Source organism: Scardinius erythrophthalmus (genome assembly GCF_964197995.2).
Source record: "Scardinius erythrophthalmus genome assembly, chromosome: 3".
In the NCBI taxonomy this organism is placed as follows: Eukaryota; Metazoa; Chordata; class Actinopteri; order Cypriniformes; family Leuciscidae; genus Scardinius; species Scardinius erythrophthalmus.
Window position 1 is genome coordinate 9,461,813 of NC_138223.1, and position 20,266 is coordinate 9,482,078.

At 35.7% G+C, this 20,266-nt stretch overlaps 2 protein-coding genes across 3 annotated transcripts; one reads left to right on the forward strand and one right to left on the reverse strand.

The window, feature by feature from the left end:
• Nucleotides 1–2,078: 2,078 nt before the first annotated feature.
• LOC308688436 (uncharacterized protein) lies at nt 2,079–11,666 on the reverse strand. The gene is made up of 5 exons (XM_081361456.1): nt 11,573–11,666; nt 4,754–5,104; nt 3,144–3,440; nt 2,842–2,940; nt 2,079–2,741 (listed from the first exon to the last, which is right to left on the reverse strand). Exons 2-5 carry the CDS (start codon nt 4,770–4,772, stop codon nt 2,710–2,712), a joined length of 447 nt encoding a protein of 148 aa, XP_081217582.1. The 5' UTR covers nt 4,773–5,104; nt 11,573–11,666; the 3' UTR covers nt 2,079–2,709.
• On the forward strand, nt 11,599–18,685 carry mpc2a (mitochondrial pyruvate carrier 2a). 2 transcript variants are annotated; one of them, XM_081361457.1, is made up of 6 exons: nt 11,599–11,860; nt 11,954–12,228; nt 14,794–14,834; nt 15,236–15,320; nt 15,764–15,875; nt 18,438–18,685. In XM_081361457.1, the coding sequence occupies exons 2-6, from the start codon at nt 12,087–12,089 to the stop codon at nt 18,484–18,486; spliced, it is 429 nt and encodes a 142-aa protein (XP_081217583.1). In that variant the 5' UTR covers nt 11,599–11,860; nt 11,954–12,086; the 3' UTR covers nt 18,487–18,685. The 2 variants fall into 2 exon arrangements, with proteins under 2 accessions (XP_081217583.1, XP_081217584.1); XM_081361458.1 differs by having other exon boundaries at nt 11,825–11,855.
• The last annotated feature ends 1,581 nt before the right edge of the window (nt 18,686–20,266 follow it).

The following is a 20,266-nucleotide window of genomic DNA, read 5'->3' on the forward strand; positions in this document are numbered from 1 at the left end:
TAAATTTCCTCCCAGAGGACCAAACCATCAGGAAGTGTGTTTTCTGTAAGTTAACAAAAAAGTTCTTATGCATTGTTAAAGGGATAGTTCACCCAAAAATGAAAATTATCTCAACATTTTACCCACTATCATGCCATCCCCAATATATACAACTTTCTTTCTTCATATAAACACAAACAAAAATTACGCTTGGAAAAACCACACACATTGTGATGGTAAACCACCCCCATGGATGAAACAATGTATTTTTAAGAGATATAGGTGTGTGTAAGAAAAATACTATTTTTTTAACTATAAAACCATCACTGCTGGCCAACTGTCCAAGGTGCATTCACAGGTTCAGCTTGAAAAACATAAGTGTGAAGTTTGCACGAGAAGTAACAGAAGCACAGAGGACCATCACTGCTCACGCCAGCTTCACAATGCACTTGTGTTATGTCACAACGTCCCTCACGTGAACACTCATATAGACCTGCAGCGATGATTTATAGTTAAAAATATGAGTGTTTACACCTATTATTTCGCTTCAGAAGACATTGATTCATCCACTTCCATATGGATTACCGTCATGATGATAGCTGTGTGTTTTTTTTAAAGGAACCGTATGTAAGATTGTGGCCAAAACTGGTACTGCAATCACTTTCAAATTACTGTAGAGCGGTGTATCCCCCTGACCCTCCCCCTGACTTGAGGTTGCCAGATAGGCTGCAGCAGGCTGCAGGATCCAGCAGGAACGTAGGCTACTACAAGGAGCTTCCAATGACAAGTGACGAGTCTTACACAGTAAGTTTTTTTTTCTGTTAATTATGTTTATGCTTCATGAGAGATGTTTTGTGAAGTAATAATATATCGCAAAAATTTACTAATGGCGATTAGCCAAATATAATCGTAAAGATGTACGCCCCTGTGACAGTACATTGTTAGAACAGTAGCTGTTAGTCTAACTTGTAACGGCAGGTATCTGTCATTAACGTAAGTACAAGCACAAGCCTAAGTCACTATGTAACAGATACAGCTATTCATTTAGCTGACGCTATAAGTGAAAGCGACCAACTGTATTTTTTATCTGACACGTTTGTAGCTGCAGCTGTGGTAACTAGAGCAGAGCTGGCAACCCGGATGCCGAAACACTACTGACTTCATGATTAGTAGATAGGTGGAGGGTGGCGCATCAGGCCAAAACACAACATGACAACATCAACATCAGTTGAGGGCTGCAACTTCACTTTTAAATGACAATATACTGGCCAGACTACTGTTGTCAGTGATATAAGTATTTGAAATGAACATGATTTCTTAATGTCTAGTGACATTTAAGGGCCATTTTATGATTAATTGAAATACATTTCTTACATACGGTTCCTTTAAGCGTCAGCTGAGCGCACCAATTCACGTGCATTATATGAACTCACAGAGGTGGATTATTCTCCTAAATTGAATTTGTGTTTATCTGAAGAAAGTCAGTCATATACATTGGGGATGGCATGAGGGTGAGTAAATGATTAAATCATTTTTGGGCAAACTATACCTTTGATGTGCCAGGTTTGAATGTGAATGAGAGGGAATGCTAGACTTTCAGTGAATAAAAGCTTAAATTCTGTGTACAGCAAAATTTTGTATTAAGAAGGAATATGCACTACTTTGTTTTTACCTTTTTGAAATTTGACAGCTATATTGGCCATTCAGATTTTGTTACATGGAAAGGAGCAGCCTGGAAATTCTGCAAAAGTTCTATTGTCTTACAGGATTTTACGGATTACTGATGCATTGCCGATGGAAGAAACTGAAACTTTCTTCTGTGACAGAACGAAATGAAAGCCTTCATTCTAAATTTCAGGGTTACTTTAGGGACTTTTCTTTCGGGATAAAAATCTATGCTGATTGTGACTCACTGGAATGGGTGTCACTGCTTATTGACAAACAACATTCTCTGTGCATGTGTCATTGGAACATGAGAAGGTCATGTATTATTCATAAGATCTATCCTTTTCTTTTGAATGGAATACTTTTCCAGAGTATTGCGGACTCATGCTGAGCATGGGTTCCAAATAGGCAAATGATGCACAAAGGGAATTCATAAGAATTATGGGTTACACTTTATTTGAAGGTGTCTTTGTTACACTGTAATTATACATTTGGTACTGAGGAATTAACTACATGTCACTATAGGGTTAGGATTAGGGTGTGGTTTGGTTTAGGGTTAGTTGCATGTAATTATGCATAATTTATAGTTATTACTATAGCAGCTGCATGTAACGTATGTAACGATGACACAATGACAAATAAAGTGTTACCTAATTATGCTATTGTTAATGGTGGGTTAGCCATCAATGACTGAATGTTTGGGTCCAACGAGCAATTTTTATTGGAAAACTTTGAGCATTATGGACAGATAACCAAAAATATAGTCTATTCTCAAAGACAGACTGCTGAAACATAATTCTTCAAAATGCAATACACAACACTCACAACAATAAATAAAACATTAGGTCGAAAGAACAAATAGTTAAGTTCATAAAGTGCAGGTGCAGGATGTAGAAACTGTTTGTGGAAAATACAGACTTTCAGGTGAACAGATATTTATACAATTATATTAATATTAGCTTATTCACAAAAGTAAACAGGATGTTTCTTCTTTTTTTATTATTATTGTAGCAGACTAAAAGTAGCACAATAAGATTCTGAAGAAAGTGGCAGATGACCAGTAGTTCATGCTGTACAAGCAGATTTCAGATTTTTATCTGAAAAAAAGAAAAGAAATGATTAATATACATAATTAGCAATGCTGTTCTTTATTGCAATAAATGTGGTCCTGATGGAAAGTAATATATTTCTGCTTACCTTTTAACTTTGTGTGAAGGTAGAAGGCAATTATGACAATACTGAAGATAACCACGACCAACATCGGAATTATATACTTTCTTAATGTGACATTATTTTCTGTGAAACAAAAAAAGATTTTTTGCATGTAAATATTGATAAAGATCATTTCATTTTAAATATGAAAATGCATCTTGTTTAGCTTAATTCTGAAATTACAATATTACCACTGCTTGCTTATTTTATTATTAGCTCATGCAGTTTTTAATCCCATAAACCACAACCACCAAAACACTTATGTCTAATAAGTCATATCAATTTACCTTTATAATCATATTTACGCACATCAGTTTGAAACCTCTTCTCCACGCTGTCACTCTGAGCCACACATTCCACGTACTTCCCATGAAACTGTGACAGTGGAATTGTGATGTTACTTGTAATGGTGGTTGAACTGTCTTCGTTGAGGTTAGTGAAAATATTTGACCTGAAGTTCAATTCTGTCTCTGAGGATTTCCATTGGATTGTTGGAGTTGGTTTACCCGTGGCTGAACATGAGACTACGACATCTGAATCAGAAGTGGGTGAAGGATTCACTTCCGCTTTTATTTCTGAGATACCTGGAAAATACCAGCAACATAATTACTTAAGTACAATCTTTAAACACTAAACAATAAATTATGTGATATCCAAAGCTCAAAATGTCTATTAAAGTTCACAATGTATAATATACTATCTTAACCCTGATGCTGACATTTGCTTTTGTTTTTCTGGAACTGGAAACTGAATGAAAGTCTTGCACTGAGAATCCATTATCATTAGACAGATCTCTGTGTACCTTCTGATTTACACAATCCCTTATGAGTTTGGGCATATCTGCATTATCTTGGATGAAAGTGCTTGTCTGACACTTACACAACATATACTCTACACTTGCCATATTTTCTGCATCGTATTGACCAATTTTCAGGGAATATTTCTCAGGGTTTCCTTTTAGAATAAATTACCCGTCAAGTATCAACTACAAAAAAGCAATTAAAGTGCCCCTATTATGGGCATAATAAAAGGTCTGTAAAGTTTCAAAGATCAAAGTTCATGATAAGAGGAGTTTTTGTCTCCCAAAAGACAGAACTGATTTTAAAGTCGTCAGTAAATTCAGTCTCACAGTAATACCTGCATGAACCTACATAGGTTTGCAACACATCTGCATAATGCCAGCCTATGGTCTTCATTAGCTGCCCGTGTAAAATGTCTTTTTTCAACCTCAAACACTGTAGTTGTAGCTTAGGCCTGGAAGAGTTTGGTTTATGTGGTCGACATGTCGAGAAGACGCTGTTTTCTGCGCTGCAAAAGCAAATCTAATTTGCATGTACTTCCATAGAATGAGGATGTGTTGAGCAAGTAAAACCGATGCCATTATTACCGTTCGTAATATACAAGTGTAATCGTGTCCTATTTAACCCACTCCAAGCGGGATTTGAATTTCCGGGGTCTCCAGTCGTGGGAGGGGGGCACGCTAACAAGAACACTAAAGACCGCAGTCTCTAGAGCGCCTCTTGAGGCCAGGGGAGTGAGTTTTACACGCACAGCTCTTACTGGCCGACTTCAGTTAGTTTTAATTTCAAAATACAGGTCACTTCTGGGAACCTGCCATTAGCCTATTATAAGCCATTAATGGCTTTTCAGCCATTTCAAAAATGCAAAGCATGTCAAACCACTGTTTTGGCAAAAAGAAATTTTATAAAATTACACATTTAAAAAAATACATGTGATATGTGATATAAACTTCCACAAACTGAATGCCCTAGTCTAAAATACAGTTCAATGTTTTGGTTCAAAACTGCCTTTGTTAATTGATCCTTGTGTTTCTTACTCAAAATCTGATTGATAAGCTTAGTGATTTCCCTTAGTTTGGTTGCAGGTATTTACCTACCTTTAACAGTGAGGCACATGGTTTTTCGTATGGGTCCTGATGGATACACTTTGAAGGAACAAATGTAGCAAGCCTCATCTTCAAATGTTATGTTTTTGATCTCAATCGATGTTGAATTAAATGTCGCCAGAGTTAAATGGACTTTTCCCACATACTGCTCATCCACATTATCCTGGAATTGTTCGCTGAATGTTGCGAGAGTTTTAACATCTTCGTGCGTGCGCACGGTGCGCACCCGCTGCCAGGTGACATGTTTGACTCCAGACGCGAAGGGCAGCGTACACGAGAGTGAAGCATCCTCACCCAGCACGACATCTCTGTCTCCTCGTGCTACAATATCTGAAAGGTAAGCTGTGGAATGAAAAAAATGATGTTGTTATAAGCCTCCCACCATCTCCATCCAGTTTAGCAACATCCAACCAGAGCAGTTTCAGATTTAGCCATAAAATAAGTCAATTAGCCTACAGACCTCTTCTGAGCAAACTTAATATGATCAGAAGGCGCAGCATGTTTAAAATAGTCAGGTTTCTATCTATGAGTAGATACATATATAGGTTACCAGGGCCATCCCCCAAACTTCCAGTAAAAAGGGGAATTTTATGATTGGCTTCAAATATCCTTATACTAGAATAAGCATCTGAGTTTGTTTGGAGCGTCATGCTTTTTATTGCAGTTTGATTCAAATGAAAGCTTTGACAGTGTAAATCCTTCTTTCTGGTTTCCGTGAAACTTAAGACTGAACGGTGAAAGGAACAAATATCAGGACATGCATTCAGGATTTATAATATATATATATATATTTTTATAATATTCACAATAACATTCATATTTTTATGCACTTTTTTATAATGTTTTTTTTTTTTAGTCGACATCTGCTAATAATGCGACAAATTGTGACATAAGTGTCCAAATACTTTTTTTGCGTCCAGTGGATGTGTTCAGTTTTTTTGGGGATCAACGTTCAATCAGATTTTAGTGTTGTGTTTATCTTTAGAATTTTAATAACACCAGTGATCGTCTATCTATCTATCTAGTAAATCTTTAAATAATTTCCGGGATTTTCAAGCAGGGTTATCCCGGACTTTCCACAGAAATAAACACGTACAGTAGCTACATGTGACTCGTGATAAAAACACTTCCGCTTTAAGGAGTCATGCCATCTATATCATGTCATATCAATACAAACAATCTACAATTTCACTATTTTGCTAACTATTGACTGAGTAATATATTAAAAATGTAACCGAAACCTCTGGAAAGACTTGCCTCCTATAAGTTTCACAATGAATCCACATCCTCAAGCGGCGACTGTTTATGCAAAAACGTAAGTCGTAATGTAACAATGTTGTGTTTAGCGAATAATCCAGAACACACGAGCATTTATCAAGCGCTTACAGTAACAATTAACACGGGATGAAAACTCAGTGTGATTCATTCAGTTTCGGGAAACACATGACTAGGAATATTTCATGACTACATCCGCGTGAAACACAGACCTCACGTCTGTCAAAATTAAAGCCTTCCTGCTTATAAATAAACATGAATCCCGCTCTGAATTAGTCACTTTGCCTCCAAATGACTTTATTTTTGCTGTTTATAATGCTAATTAATGTAATAGTAATGAAACTTACATTGAATGCTTGTGCTATTGTTTTCATTGGAACTTTCCCATTCTAAAATGTATAAAATTCCTAGGAAGAACCTGGGAATGTTTAAGAATTTGTTTAAAAGCCTGTAGGCCAGAATTTGGGTGTGTCATGTTGTGTCTCAACTTCGATATAATATTCCAATATTTGTCAGCTACAAATTAAAGTAGTTTAAAAATCTTCTACTTATCCCTAAATTGTGTGAATTAATGTCCAACACAGAGTGTAGACAGTAGAAGCAGCCTATATTGGAATGTGTTACAAACCTTCCCATCAAGTCAACCACAATATTTTTTTTAATTTATTTTTTTTTACATTTAGGTTTTGAGTAGATGTTAAATCAAATTAAACAACATCCATTAACAGATCAAAAATCATTTTCAAGCCAAATGTGGAATTACAACTGTCACCTCAGGTATGATTTAACCCTTTTCTAATTGGTGTTACAGTACCAGATTGAATTCTCTTTGCCTCATTTTTCATCACAAGTTGCAACCTATCACTGGACAATGTTTTTGTTATAAATTGTTTACGCTATAAAATCTCTCATGGAATGAGACATAACAAAATTTTACGTTTTGCATGTAGGCCTACTGTAATTTAAATTATTGTAATTTGTGACGGAGGCAGATCAAACTCGCCATATTCTTGAATTTTTCTGATCTGCTCATTTTTTAATTGTAGAGAATTAATTATTGATTTAATTCTAAAAACCCACTCTGATACCTCTGTTAGAACTTCTCTTTTATAAAAATGTATTAGGCTAATTAAAAGGATTACAGTTAAGATTTATGGTTACGATCAATGATTACCATTCAACTGTGGCTTTGTTTTCCCCACAGTTACATAAATTAGATAAGTGCCAGAATTGCGTAACAAGTTACTGGTGGTGTTTATTTACTGTTACTAAAGGGGAACTTAAGGAATGAAACACAAAAATTCCTAAGTATTACATGCAAACAAAAACAAGCAACCACATGCATGCATAAAGCATTTCTTTGTGTTTTGCACTTAATGTGCAAGTGTGTGGATTATTTTTTTCAGACGTATACAGAAGGATGTTGATCTAGTTGTTTTTTTGATGCCATAAATTAGAGAATCATTTGTTTTTCATACTAGGCAATATGCAAAATAGCATCTTATCGTTATTTTCACATTTACCCATATTCAGAACTGCCAAGTGAATTCAGTGAGCCCAGGAATAGGCAATGTTCCCATTCACTAGTAGTGTAAAGATGTGACCCACCCCCACGACCCCATGCTATTGGTGTAGTGTGAAATGTATATGGTTTATAATAACTCTTTAAAATGTACAGTTTCACTATTGTGTAATGTGTACATATATATGAGTCATGCACAGACAGTAGCCTACTACTTCTAATTTAAACCAGTTGACTGTGTCAAGGTTGCATAAGACTACATTTTGAGAGTATGTATAAACTTATTTGTTAAACCGAAATTATAATAATCTAGTTAAATATAATAATCTAATTAAATATATCTATATCTCTATATCTATATCTATATCTATATCTATATATATATATATATATATATATATATATATATATATATACATATATAGTACAGGTCAAAAGTTTGGAAACATTACTATTTTTAATGTTTTTGAAAGAAGTTTCTTCTGCTCATCAAGCCTGCATTTATTTGATCAAAAATACAGAAGAAAAATGTAATATTGTGAAATATTATTACAACTTTAAATAATAGATTTCTATTTGAATATACTTTAAAAAATAATTTATTCCTGTGATGCAAAGCTGAATTTTCAGCATCATTACACCAGTCTGCAGTGACATCTAGTCTATCACATGATCCTTTAGAAATCATTCTAATATTCTGATTTATTATGAGTGTTGGAAACAGTTCTGCTGCCTAATATATTTGATGAATAAAAGGTTAAAAAGAACTGCATTTATTTAAAATAAAAAAAATATTTTCTAATAATATAAATCTTCTTTACTATCACTTTTTATCAATTTAACACATCCTTGCTGAATAAAAGTATTGATTTATTTCAAAAAAGAAAGAAAAAAAATTACTGACCCCAAATTACTGACCAGTGTATATTGTTGTTACAAAAGATTTCTATTTGTAAAAAAAATTGCTTTTTTTTTTTTTTTTTTTTTTTTTTTTTTTACTTTTTATTAATCAAAGTATCCTAAAAAAGTATCACAGGTTAAGAAAAAAATATTAAACAGCAGAACTGTTTCCAACTTTGATAATGAATCATCATATTAGAATGATTTCTAGAGGATCATGTGATAGACTGGAGTAATGATCCTGAAAATTCAGCTTTGCATCACAGAAATAAATGATAAAGTAAATAAATTGAAAACCAATTATTTTAAATTGTAATAATATTTCACAATATTAGCCTACATTTTTTTCTGTATTTTTGATCAAATAAATTCAGGCTTGATGAGCCAAAGAAACTTCTTTCAAAAACATTAAAAATAGTAATGTTTCCGAACTTTTGACCTGTATTGTATATATATATATATATATATATATATATATATATATATATATATATATACAGTGAGGAAAATAAGTATTTGAACACCCTGCTATTTTGCAAGTTCTCCCACTTTATTTGTATGATACAGCTGCAAATAAGTATTTGAACACCTGTCTATCAGCTAGAATTCTGACCCTCAAAGACCTGTTAGTCTGCCTTTAAAATGTCCACCTCCACTCCATTTATTATCCTAAATTAGATGCACCTGTTTGAGGTCGTTAGCTGCATAAAGACACCTGTCCACCCCATACAATCAGTAAGAACTAGGGGTGACCGTGCCTTTTCTGTTGTTGGTCCGAAGTTATGGAACGATCTCCCGCTTTACATCAGAACTGCCCCAACCTTGTCTGTTTTTAAGTCCACTCTTAAAACTTATCTGTTTTCCTTGGCGTTTAACATCCCTTGAACTATTGTTCTGTGTTTTTGGCCTTAGGAACCTCGCCTGTGTTTACAGCTTGTATGCTATTATGTTTTTTTTTTTAAACTTGTGTCTTTCTTACTGTGTATTTTTTTTTGTAGTATTCATAGTGTTGTAAAGCACTTTGGTCAACCTCGGTTGTTTTTAAATTGTGCTCTATAAATAAAGATTGTAAGAATCCAACTACTAACATGGCCAAGACCAAAGAGCTGTCCAACGACACTAGAGACAAAATTGTATACCTCCACAAGGCTGGAAAGGGCTACGGGGAAATTGCCAAGCAGCTTGGTGAAAAAAGATCCACTGTTGGAGCAATCATTAGAAAATGGAAGAAGCTAAACATGACTGCCAATCTCCCTCGGACCGGGGCTCCATGCAAGATCTCACCTCGTGGGGTCTCAATGATCCTAAGAAAGGTGAGAAATCAGCCCAGAACTACACGGGAGGAGCTGGTCAATGACCTGAAAAGAGCTGGGACCACCGTTTCCAAGGTTACTGTTGGTAATACACTAAGACGTCATGGTTTGAAATCATGCATGGCACGGAAGGTTCCCCTGCTTAAACCAGCACATGTCAAGGCCCGTCTTAAGTTTGCCAATGACCATTTGGATGATCCAGAGGAGTCATGGGAGAAAGTCATGTGGTCAGATGAGACCAAAATAGAACTTTTTGGTCATAATTCCACTAAACGTGTTTGGAGGAAGAATAATGATGAGTACCATCCCAAGAACACCATCCCTACTGAGAAGCATGGGGGTGGTAGCATCATGCTGTGGGGGTGTTTTTCTGCACATGGGACAGGGCGACTGCACTGTATTAAGGAGAGAATGACCGGGGCCATGTATTGCGAGATTTTGGGGAACAACCTCCTTCCCTCAGTTAGAGCATTGAAGATGGGTCGAGGCTGGGTCTTCCAACATGACAATGACCCGAAGCACACAGCCAGGATAACCAAGGAGTGGCCATGTTAGAAGCATATCAAGGTTCTGGCGTGGCCTAGCCAGTCTCCAGACCTAAACCCAATAGAGAATCTTTGGAGGGAGCTCAAACTCCGTGTTTCTCAGCGACAGCCCAGAAACCTGACTGATCTAGAGAAGATCTGTGTGGAGGAGTGGGCCAAAATCCCTCCTGCAGTGTGTGCAAACCTGGTGAAAAACTACAGGAAACGTTTGACCTCTGTAATTGCAAACAAAGGCTACTGTACCAAATATTAACATTGATTTTCTCAGATGTTCAAATACTTATTTGCAGCTGTATCATACAAATAAATAGTAAAAAAATCATACATTGTGATTTCTGGGTTTTTTTTTTTTAGATTATGTCTCTCACAGTGGACATGCACCTACGATGACAATTTCAGACCCCTCCATGATTTCTAAGTGGGAGAACTTGCAAAATAGCAGGGTGTTCAAATACTTATTTTCCTCACTGTATATATATATATATATATATATATATATATATATATATATATATATATATATATATATATATAGGCTATTATATATATATATATAATTATCTTCAAATAAGCACTGCTGCAATTTTTTTTTCTTTTTTTCTTTTTGCAATTTTACTAAAATCTGACCATCAAAAATTGTATTAGCAATCAAGTAATATGGTCAAATGAGATTTCATACCATGGATTATTTAAAGATTTGAACAATTTTCTGCTCCAAATTCACTCTCTTTTCGTTCGCTTCCACAAGCCAAAACGGAATTTTCAGTAGGCTATGTGTCGATTAGGCCGGCGACACACTGGCTGCGTGGCGTGTCCGTTTTTATTTCGGCTCCCATGTAAACAGGTTAGAGCTTGCACACTGCCTGCGTGACACGCGCGGAAAACGCGTGCATGCTAGAAATAGAACCGACGACTATTTTTCACGCGACACTCGAGCGTGTTGGAAGCGTTTCCAGGCAAAATAGAATGGGAAAATATGTTTATATGTCATTTTGACACGAATACGTATTAATAAATGTCATTTTGATGTTTGACAGTCTATAGGTTTTGACATAAATGCAAATTATAAATGTAATTTAAAAAATATTATCGAATTTCAAATACTGCACCTGTCAATACAGAACGAAAACTGCCGACGTTGTCTTTTCTGCTATAGCCTATTTAAGTATATTTAAGTATAAGTATAGGCCTTCCACAACTCTCTCCAGTCCCCATATGTCAAATATATCACCAATGAGGCTTATCATAATGTCACCTAGCAGCAGCAGCGCCGCGTCAGGTACGTTTCTGGTGGCAAAGACATGGAAAACGCCACGCAAACGCCACGCAGCTGACACGCAACAGAAACGCCACGCAGCACGCAGCCGTGTGTCGCCAGCCTTAGTTAGACCGACAGTGACATCTGCTGGACGGAAGCCGTTAGTACTTTTTGGCGAGCACCAGTGCAGTCGCTTTAATATTCAACTAGGTTACCTATTAATAGATCATATGACCACATTTTCCCTTTAGAGATCTAAGGAGCCCATTTTAGAATGCATGTAGGGTGAGAGATTGGTCATATATTCAATCATTCATTCATTTCTCAGTGTATTTTTCAAGAACGGTCTCACGTATCTCATTGTTTGTGTTTCTGTAGGCTCGCTGTCTGGCACCAAAACGTGTTTTCATTGATGGTGACATTGTGATAGGTCGTCTCGAAGGGTGGAGAGAAGGCGCGCACCTAATAACTTCCCATCGACATCGTGCTCTGATCACTGCACTGAAAGATTATGAGCAGCAGCAGACTTTTTTTACGACTGCAATCATGCCGTTTTTATTCCGGTGGTTTGAGAGCGTCGTATCACCGGACCCTGGACAGGATCGAGTTAATGCTGCCGCCTAAATTAAGACCTATCTACAATCATCCTGCTGGTAAAGAAATTACTCTTCTCCTGTCTGAAGAAACACACTAGTCAGTCATTGACTAATTATTGTATTCTTATTCTAAAGCATTCATGTTTTCTATATTACATAATATCTTCTCCATATTATCTCTGCAGTTATTGATGTTATTTCTCATGCAGTCATAGAATTTGCAGATACTTGAGTGCGTTAGACAAGTGGCATTTATTATAAAGAAAGATAGCACAAGCACACCTTTCATGTAAACATTTCACAGGTAAAGATGCAAAGCAAATTATAGGCTACCTTTAAAAATTAAACATCAGACGTTAACTGAAAACATCTATATGAACTATTTAAATGAACTTCATACATCCATAATAACCTTGGGATCACAAAATGGCTGAGAGAGCTGGTAGTTCTGAGAAAAGGTAGGATCATCATTTGTTTGCAGCTGCAATTTGATGCAACGAAATTCATACATTTTAAGTCTGATTTAAGTATCAAAATACTTTTAGGGCCTGGCTTGTACAGTTTGAATGAGCTAGTGTTATGTGCATCTTTCTGTCCCACTAATGTACATTCATTGTGTTGGTGTCCTGTCCACCGTAACCATGTAGACCTGGTTTCCTATTTGGTGATGTTCCTTTGTAAAGAAACACTATGCTCTTATAGAGTGAACATGTAATATGCAAGTGCATGACGTCATCACTCACCGCTTTCACAAGTTTGTGGTTTCGGGCCCCAAAAACGCAGTTGTCCTATAAATGAACGGCCATAGCGCATGAAAAGTTTCCTGATTTTAGTTGAAAACGGTGTGTAAACAGGCCCTAAATTTTATTTTAATAAACTTTTGAAAACAGTTTTCGTAGTGCAAGTTTTTAAAAACAATATCGTTATTGTCTCAGTGTAAACTACAAAAAAGCAAATTTATGTAAATGTGACGTCATGCATATTACGTGTTTAGTCTATAGGCACGTAGTGACACCACCAACTACTGGCCTGGCATGCATAACACAGCATTTTTAAGCGTTTTAGTGGATACATGTGTATGGGGATCGTTTTGACAACATTATCGTCTTTGTGAATAAAGCAAAGGAAAAACTGATTCGTTTTAAGTACATTGTTGTCATGTAAACGTACTCTTAAAGTTTAAACATTGCTTAGACTACTCCAATGCTCCTGGGTGATAATTTCTGATCATATACTGCATGACATTTTTAGGTAGATCTTATCTGATCTCAAGCATTTTTCACGTTTTATGGAATTTAGAGCATCGAACAAAAAACGTAACTGACAGCAAGTTTGTTTTTTACAGTAGCACTTTGTAGAGCTGCACGATTAATCCTTAAAAGATTGCGATCTCGATTTAAACGGCCATGCTCCCTCTATCTTTTTCCTAAATTGCAACGATTCGGCTATGTCTATTAATTGACACGTATGATCACAGCAGACAATTAGATCTGCATTTGCGCATTGTCTTTTTTTTATGTGCAGCTTGTCAGTGAAGCATGGCTCTGTGATCAGTAGTAAATGCTGCTTTATCTTAAATCAAGGGGGCGCTCTTGTGCAGAAACTCCAAATCTGCCCCGCAGAAGTATGATAACACACATTGTTCCAGGAAATCCCTATGGGCATCATACTATAACTGTAGCTGAATAAACAGAAGATTGATACGCTGTGATTGATTAAACATGACGAATAAACACGACAACAACAATATATGGTTTATCTGAGTTCTTCAAGCCTTCTCGGGTATTTTCATGATAATAAAGTATATTTTTACTTCAATGCTAATCGACATAGCCTTAGTTGTGTTGTGTAATTTATGCTGTGTAAGAAGCCACATCATCTCACAGAAGAATGTTTTCAAACACTTAACTGACGTTATGAAGTGAGTTTGGAGTAAAAGCATGTTATTAGAGGTTCATAAAATAATTCTCATGTTTGGAAAGATGTTTGATGCGTGTTGCTCTTTCAAATGCACGTCATAAGCTACTCAAACTCGCAGTGCTTTCAGATGGAGCAGCGTTTACTACTGATCACAGAGCTGTGCTTCACTGACAAGCTGCGCATAAAAAAATAATCACAGCCTTTGCGATTTCATAAGCCGGTTTAAGTGTAATTTCGGGTTAATTGTGATTAATTGTGCAGCCCTAGAGTAAATCATGTTTTGAAAGTATCTTGACACTTCAAAATAATGATTGCATCAATTACATCATTACACCAGTTGGTGGCGACAAGTGACTGTTATTTGTTATCGAATGTATTTGCCATTGAATCATTCATTTAAGAGTTCCATTCAAAAACAATTGAAACGAGTCACTGAATCATTCATTTAAATCGATTTTTAACAAAAAGAATTCAAATTCATCTGATATTTTTAAATAGACTGCAGCAATTAACATTTCATCAGAACCTTTAGTAAATTACATGTTATTTTGTTTAGTTGGCAATTCAGAATTATGGGAGAATTGTGATCTTTATTTTATTTATGTTTAATTGATTCTCAATTTATTCATAATAGTGCAACTTCAGCTCTAGCACTGTCATAATTTCTCACAGAATCTTTTATCTTTTTTTTCTTTTTCTCAGGGCCAAAGACGGTTTTCTTCTGGGCACCTGTCTTTAAATGGGTGAGATGAGAATTGTTTTCCCCTCACAGTTTAAATACACAATGTTAAAATATACGGCACTTATAATCACCTTTTACCATCTTCTGTTTTTACATTTTTCTAGTTCTTACACAAAACAATTTTATGGCTTTGTAAGATTTAGAATGTAAGGTGGAAGTCACATAGACTACTTTTGTGCTGCTTTTTTTTACCTTGATTGCCACTGGTTTGTAAAGGCATTTGGGTGATAAGGATGATTTTTGAGTAAACTACACCTTTAAGTTGTGCAAATTGGCAGTGGATTTTTTGCAGTTTTGCCAAATGTTGTAATGCTGCGGCAAATGCAATCATATCATGAATTTCCTGCTGATCAAGGCCTTATGGCAAGCTCACTCTTGTTTGCTCTTTCTTTCCTCATGCAGGGTTTAGTTGTGGCTGGATTTTCTGATATGACCCGGCCACCAGAAAAGCTCAGTCTCTCTCAGTCCTGCGTCATTACAGCCACAGGTACGTGTTCAAGGTGGAGAGACATGCTCGATGTTGTTTGGTCAAGATTGATCAACATCAGTAGCTGTTGTCAGTGTCCTCTAGATTAGAATATCTCATCTAAAGCCTCATAGTAACCTGAGATTAGTTTGGCTGAAAATAGAGCTTGAAATGAACTAAATGTCTGAGCAGCATTTCTAATTTGACAGTCAAGAAAATATTCTCTCTGTGTCTGTCTTTCTGACTCTGACAAAGTATTTCTGAGACTGTTAGTCTTTTCTCTCAACATAAAAATTATCTTACTACCATTCAGTAGCTCAAGTGTGATCTTGGCCTATGTTTTGACCTATATAAGTCTTAATTTCACAAGGCTAAGGCCTTAACCCACTTTACCCACAATGCAGTGTTGATTCTGCAATAAGGATTTTATTTCAACACCGCGACTCCCTCTGGTTTCTTTCCAGGATTAATTTGGTCAAGGTACTGCTTGGTGATCATTCCCAAGAACTGGGCTCTGTTTGCTGTTAACTTCTTCCTGGGCATATGTGGAAGCGTCCAGCTCATGAGAATATGGAGGTTAGTCATTATGAGTTCTGTTCTAAGGTCAGCTTTGTTTTCTACCATCAGTAAATACACACAGGTGACAAGCTTAGTTGTAGGGTTAAGCTGCAAAGACTTTTGAGTTCAATGGTTTGGAGTTCAACAAGATACTAACAAAAAGTACATTTAAGCTGTTAAATGTGTCATATTTTTAAACACATAAAAACTAACTAACTAAAAAAAAAAAAAGCTTCTGTATTTTTAAAGCTAATATCAAGCTACTAAAATGCAGTTTAATTACTACATCTTAGTTTTATTTATTTCATTTTATTCACCAGCACGGACAGTTTGACTCAGTTTTTTTAATTGAACACCAAATGGCTTATAAATGCTTGTACTGTAATGTTCACACTACAAAACAAAAAAAAAAAAAACGTTTTTGTTTATCACACTTGCCTTGGGCCTACTATATATTTAGTACCACTATTTGCTTTTGCTGAGAGACATTGTTTATCAAAAGGGTGTTTTTCCAATTCAGTCACTGTGTGCTGGTTGATTAAAACAAATGAAATTAAAAAACGAATAAAATTAAATAAATTATTTTATATATAAATGTATTTGTCTATTTGTAAAGTAAATATTGTTTTAATTTTTTATTTATTTTCAAATTAGTAAATTTACTGATTCCTTAATTTTTTTAGTAACACTGCTGGAATAACACGCATACAGTGCTATGCATAAGTTTAGACACCCATGCTAAAGTTGACTAAAAAGAGGAATAAAAAATCATCTTTTGGAAATTGAACTTAATGCCTTAATTTAAAAAATTAGGAAAAATCCAACCTTTAAGGACACCAATTTTCTTTGTGAATGAATAATGTATCGTAAATAAATAAATGTTCTTCCTTAAAATACAGGGTTCATAAGTTTGGACACCCCTATGTTAAATTCCCATAGAGGCAGGCAGATTTTTATTTTTAAGTATTTTTTTTTTTTTTTTAGGATACCCTGCATCCTGATAAAGTTCCCTTGGCCTTTGGAATTAAAATAGCCCCACATCATCACATAGCCTTCACCATACCTAGAGATTGGCATGGAGTACTTTCCATAAGATCATCTCTCAATGCAAATCAAACTAGCTATTAGGCTAACTGAAATAAAACCATGCCAATCTCTAGGTATGGTGAAGGCTATGTGATGATGTGGGGCTATTTTAATTCCAAAGGTCAAGGGAACTTTATCAGGATGCATAGTATCCTGGATCCATGAAGTAACTGGCCTTTAAAAATAAAAATCTGCCTGCCTCTATGGGAATTTAACATAGGGGTGTCCAAACTTATGCACCATGTATTTTAAGGAAGAACATTTATTTATTTACGATACATTATTCATTCACAAAGAAAATTGGTGTCCTTGATGGTTGGATTTTTCCTAATTTTTTAAATTAAGGCATTAAGTTCAGTTTCCAAAAGATGATTTTTTATTCCTCTTTTTAGTCAACTTTAGTATGGGTGTCTAAACTTATGCATAGCACTGTATATTACAAAAACACTGCAGATTAACTATAGGCCAAGGATGGACAACTCTGGCTCTTGAGGTCCACAATCCTACAGAATTGTATATGATCTCCATTAGTATTTAAAACATGTTTTATGTACATAAAAAGATGAGATATTTTACTTACGGCCTCCATAAATGATAAAGATAAGTCTTATGGCCCCAGGTGTCACGAACTGCTCGGTTGAGGATCCAAATGCAGCTTTTTAATAGGGAAATATGTGCATACAATGGACACTTTACTATCCCATGAGGCCACGGTAGAAGATTTGTGAATGTCAGTGAAGCGACGCAACTGACGCTGGTAGGTCACATGACAGTGATAACATGGCGAATGTAGTATGTCCAGATTACATTCATACTTACACACTCATACTATATAACATATTTTTTTTTGTAGTTATGATGAAGTAATTACTTATTCAAAATAAGTACCTACTCGAGAGAGTATGCAATTTCAGACGCAGCCAGGGCTTATATAGGCAGGGCTTAAGAAGGCACAACATAATGGCCCGGACAGGGCTTAGACTAAACCAGGATTAGGTCTTAGTTCAATTAGAGCATTTAAGTAGCTTTTATAAACATGCCTTAGAAAAAAAAAAAACATGACTGGTGTGCAACTTGAGACAAAACAATGAAAGTGACATTTTAAGATATGTCAGTGCAAGTTGCTTTCAGTTAAAACAGCTCAAACATGCATTTTAGTCTGAGACTAAATTAGACATTTTAGTCTTTGAGAAATTGAGACATTTTAGTCTGACACTTGTCTCACTTGTGAAAGTGAGGGTATGAGTCCTGGCAATGGGTTATGGGAATGGAAGATCATGACGAGATATAGTGGAGAGGACTGCCCTCTGGTGGAGATTATGGGCACTCCAGCTGGTGGATGTGACACCAGGCCTAAATGTTGGTGGACAGAGATAACTATTTTATGTTTCTGCCGGTGGGTGGCCACCTTCCATACCCATACCCAAACCCCTTCCTTGGGCTAAACCATTATGCATTCTAAAGGAGTGACGCACTTTGTATTTGTGTGTGTAGGTACAACCAAGAGCTCCAGAAGAAAGGAGAGGAAGTGCAGCAGACTTGAAGTGCCATTTAGTCTGACAGAAGTGGAGCGGTGATGCAGTTTTGCTGTTTTTCAGTTACTGTAAAAGCAATGAATCAGCATTTTGCACACAGAATTCATATTATATATATAGATCAAACAAATCTGTGTAAAATAGAGGTTTCTTTTTAAAAATGTCATAACATTATAATCGTATTAAAATGTTATCACATAAAATTGAGATGTGCTGATTGTAATTCTGGTGTTCTTGATTGTATTCTGTGTTGTTATTCTGATCCCTTTCTATCAGTTTCTCAGGTCATATAATTAAAAAAAAAAGTTACTGGAGGGGTGCCTATAATGTTAATGTTTTTTTTTTCTCCAAGACTTGGAAAAAAAGAAAAGAAAACCTAAAAATGACCCAGTTGTGTCCCTCATGATTAGGTCGCTTTGGATAAAAGCGCCTGCTAAATGAATAAATGTAAATGTAACACTTCTTTGTGTAAATGTGCCATACACACTTTGAAGATCAGACTGAAGTGTCCAGGGATATTGTTAAAAATAAGAATGTTTTGAGTTCTGAAAGTCACGTTTTTCTTGAACGACTAGGTTTTTTTTTCTCAAAAGATTAAGGGGACATTTGATTCCTCCATTTGTTATGACCCCTTTAAAATATAAAACTAAGGGTCATTTGACAAAAACTAAAGTCCTGCATGAATGCACTGTGTGCCAAATCAATGTTGTGTTTTTTGCTTAAGATCAGATGATCAGATACACACAATGATAGACAGAATATTTTAAAGTGGGGGTTTTTTTGTAGCGCGTTGTTGCACATAATAGTAATTTATCTGTCAATGAATGCATTTATTAAATCAAAGTTGAATTACCATTTACTAATGGGACAAAAGACTGTTTTGTAATCCCTCATCTTTGCGTTTGAGTCCACAGAGCACTTTTCTCCAGAGCTGCATCCTACATACACACCGAGTTTCAATAAAGATTAAGGGTCATTAAGCACTTTTCCAAACCCTCTCCACTGCTAAATCAGGAATCAAGGGTTTATGACAAACACATGCATCATTTTGCTCCCTTGTGCTAAATTAGACCCGTGAATTCAATGTATCCTACACACTGACTCTATATTAAGTAGACAAGGCGTTGAATCATCAGTCTGTCTCAAAACTTATACGTCACTCTTCACCTCTGCAGCCCACACTCTTGTCAGATGTGAACAGCGTTGAATAGAAATTCTGTGTTCTGCTTTCTGCATGAATATGAACAAATAGTACAGCTGTATGAGTAATTTTATAAGATTTATGTTTTGCAGAAGATTTTAGGCAAAATGTTACATTATAAGCAAAACATAAAATTGTCTCTTAACCAGGCAAATAATTAATCTGTTGACACTGAAAGTGAAAATGCTGTGTGATGCAGTATAGTCAGCCAATCAGAGCATTGATGTTTAGCATGCAACTAGAGGAGCAGGATTTTGGACCAATGAGATTTTACGGTGAGCGGGGATAGAGTGACAGAGGACACAGGAGAAATAAAATAAAATGGACTGCACAAAAAAAATATTTTCACAGAGAATAAGAAGCTTTGATCACTTTATAGTGTTAAGTGATAAATAGTACTGCAATACAAACATTGTTACATATTGTTTGAACAAAAATTGTTAAATGTCATTGTATTTATTTATTTTTGATTGTGTGCTTCTATATGCTAAATAGATAAATATGCATAAACTGTTGCATTAAGTTGTGATGGTATTTTTTAAGTGTTTTTAGCTGAGCATTGAACAGCGAGAATGAAGAACATGTGC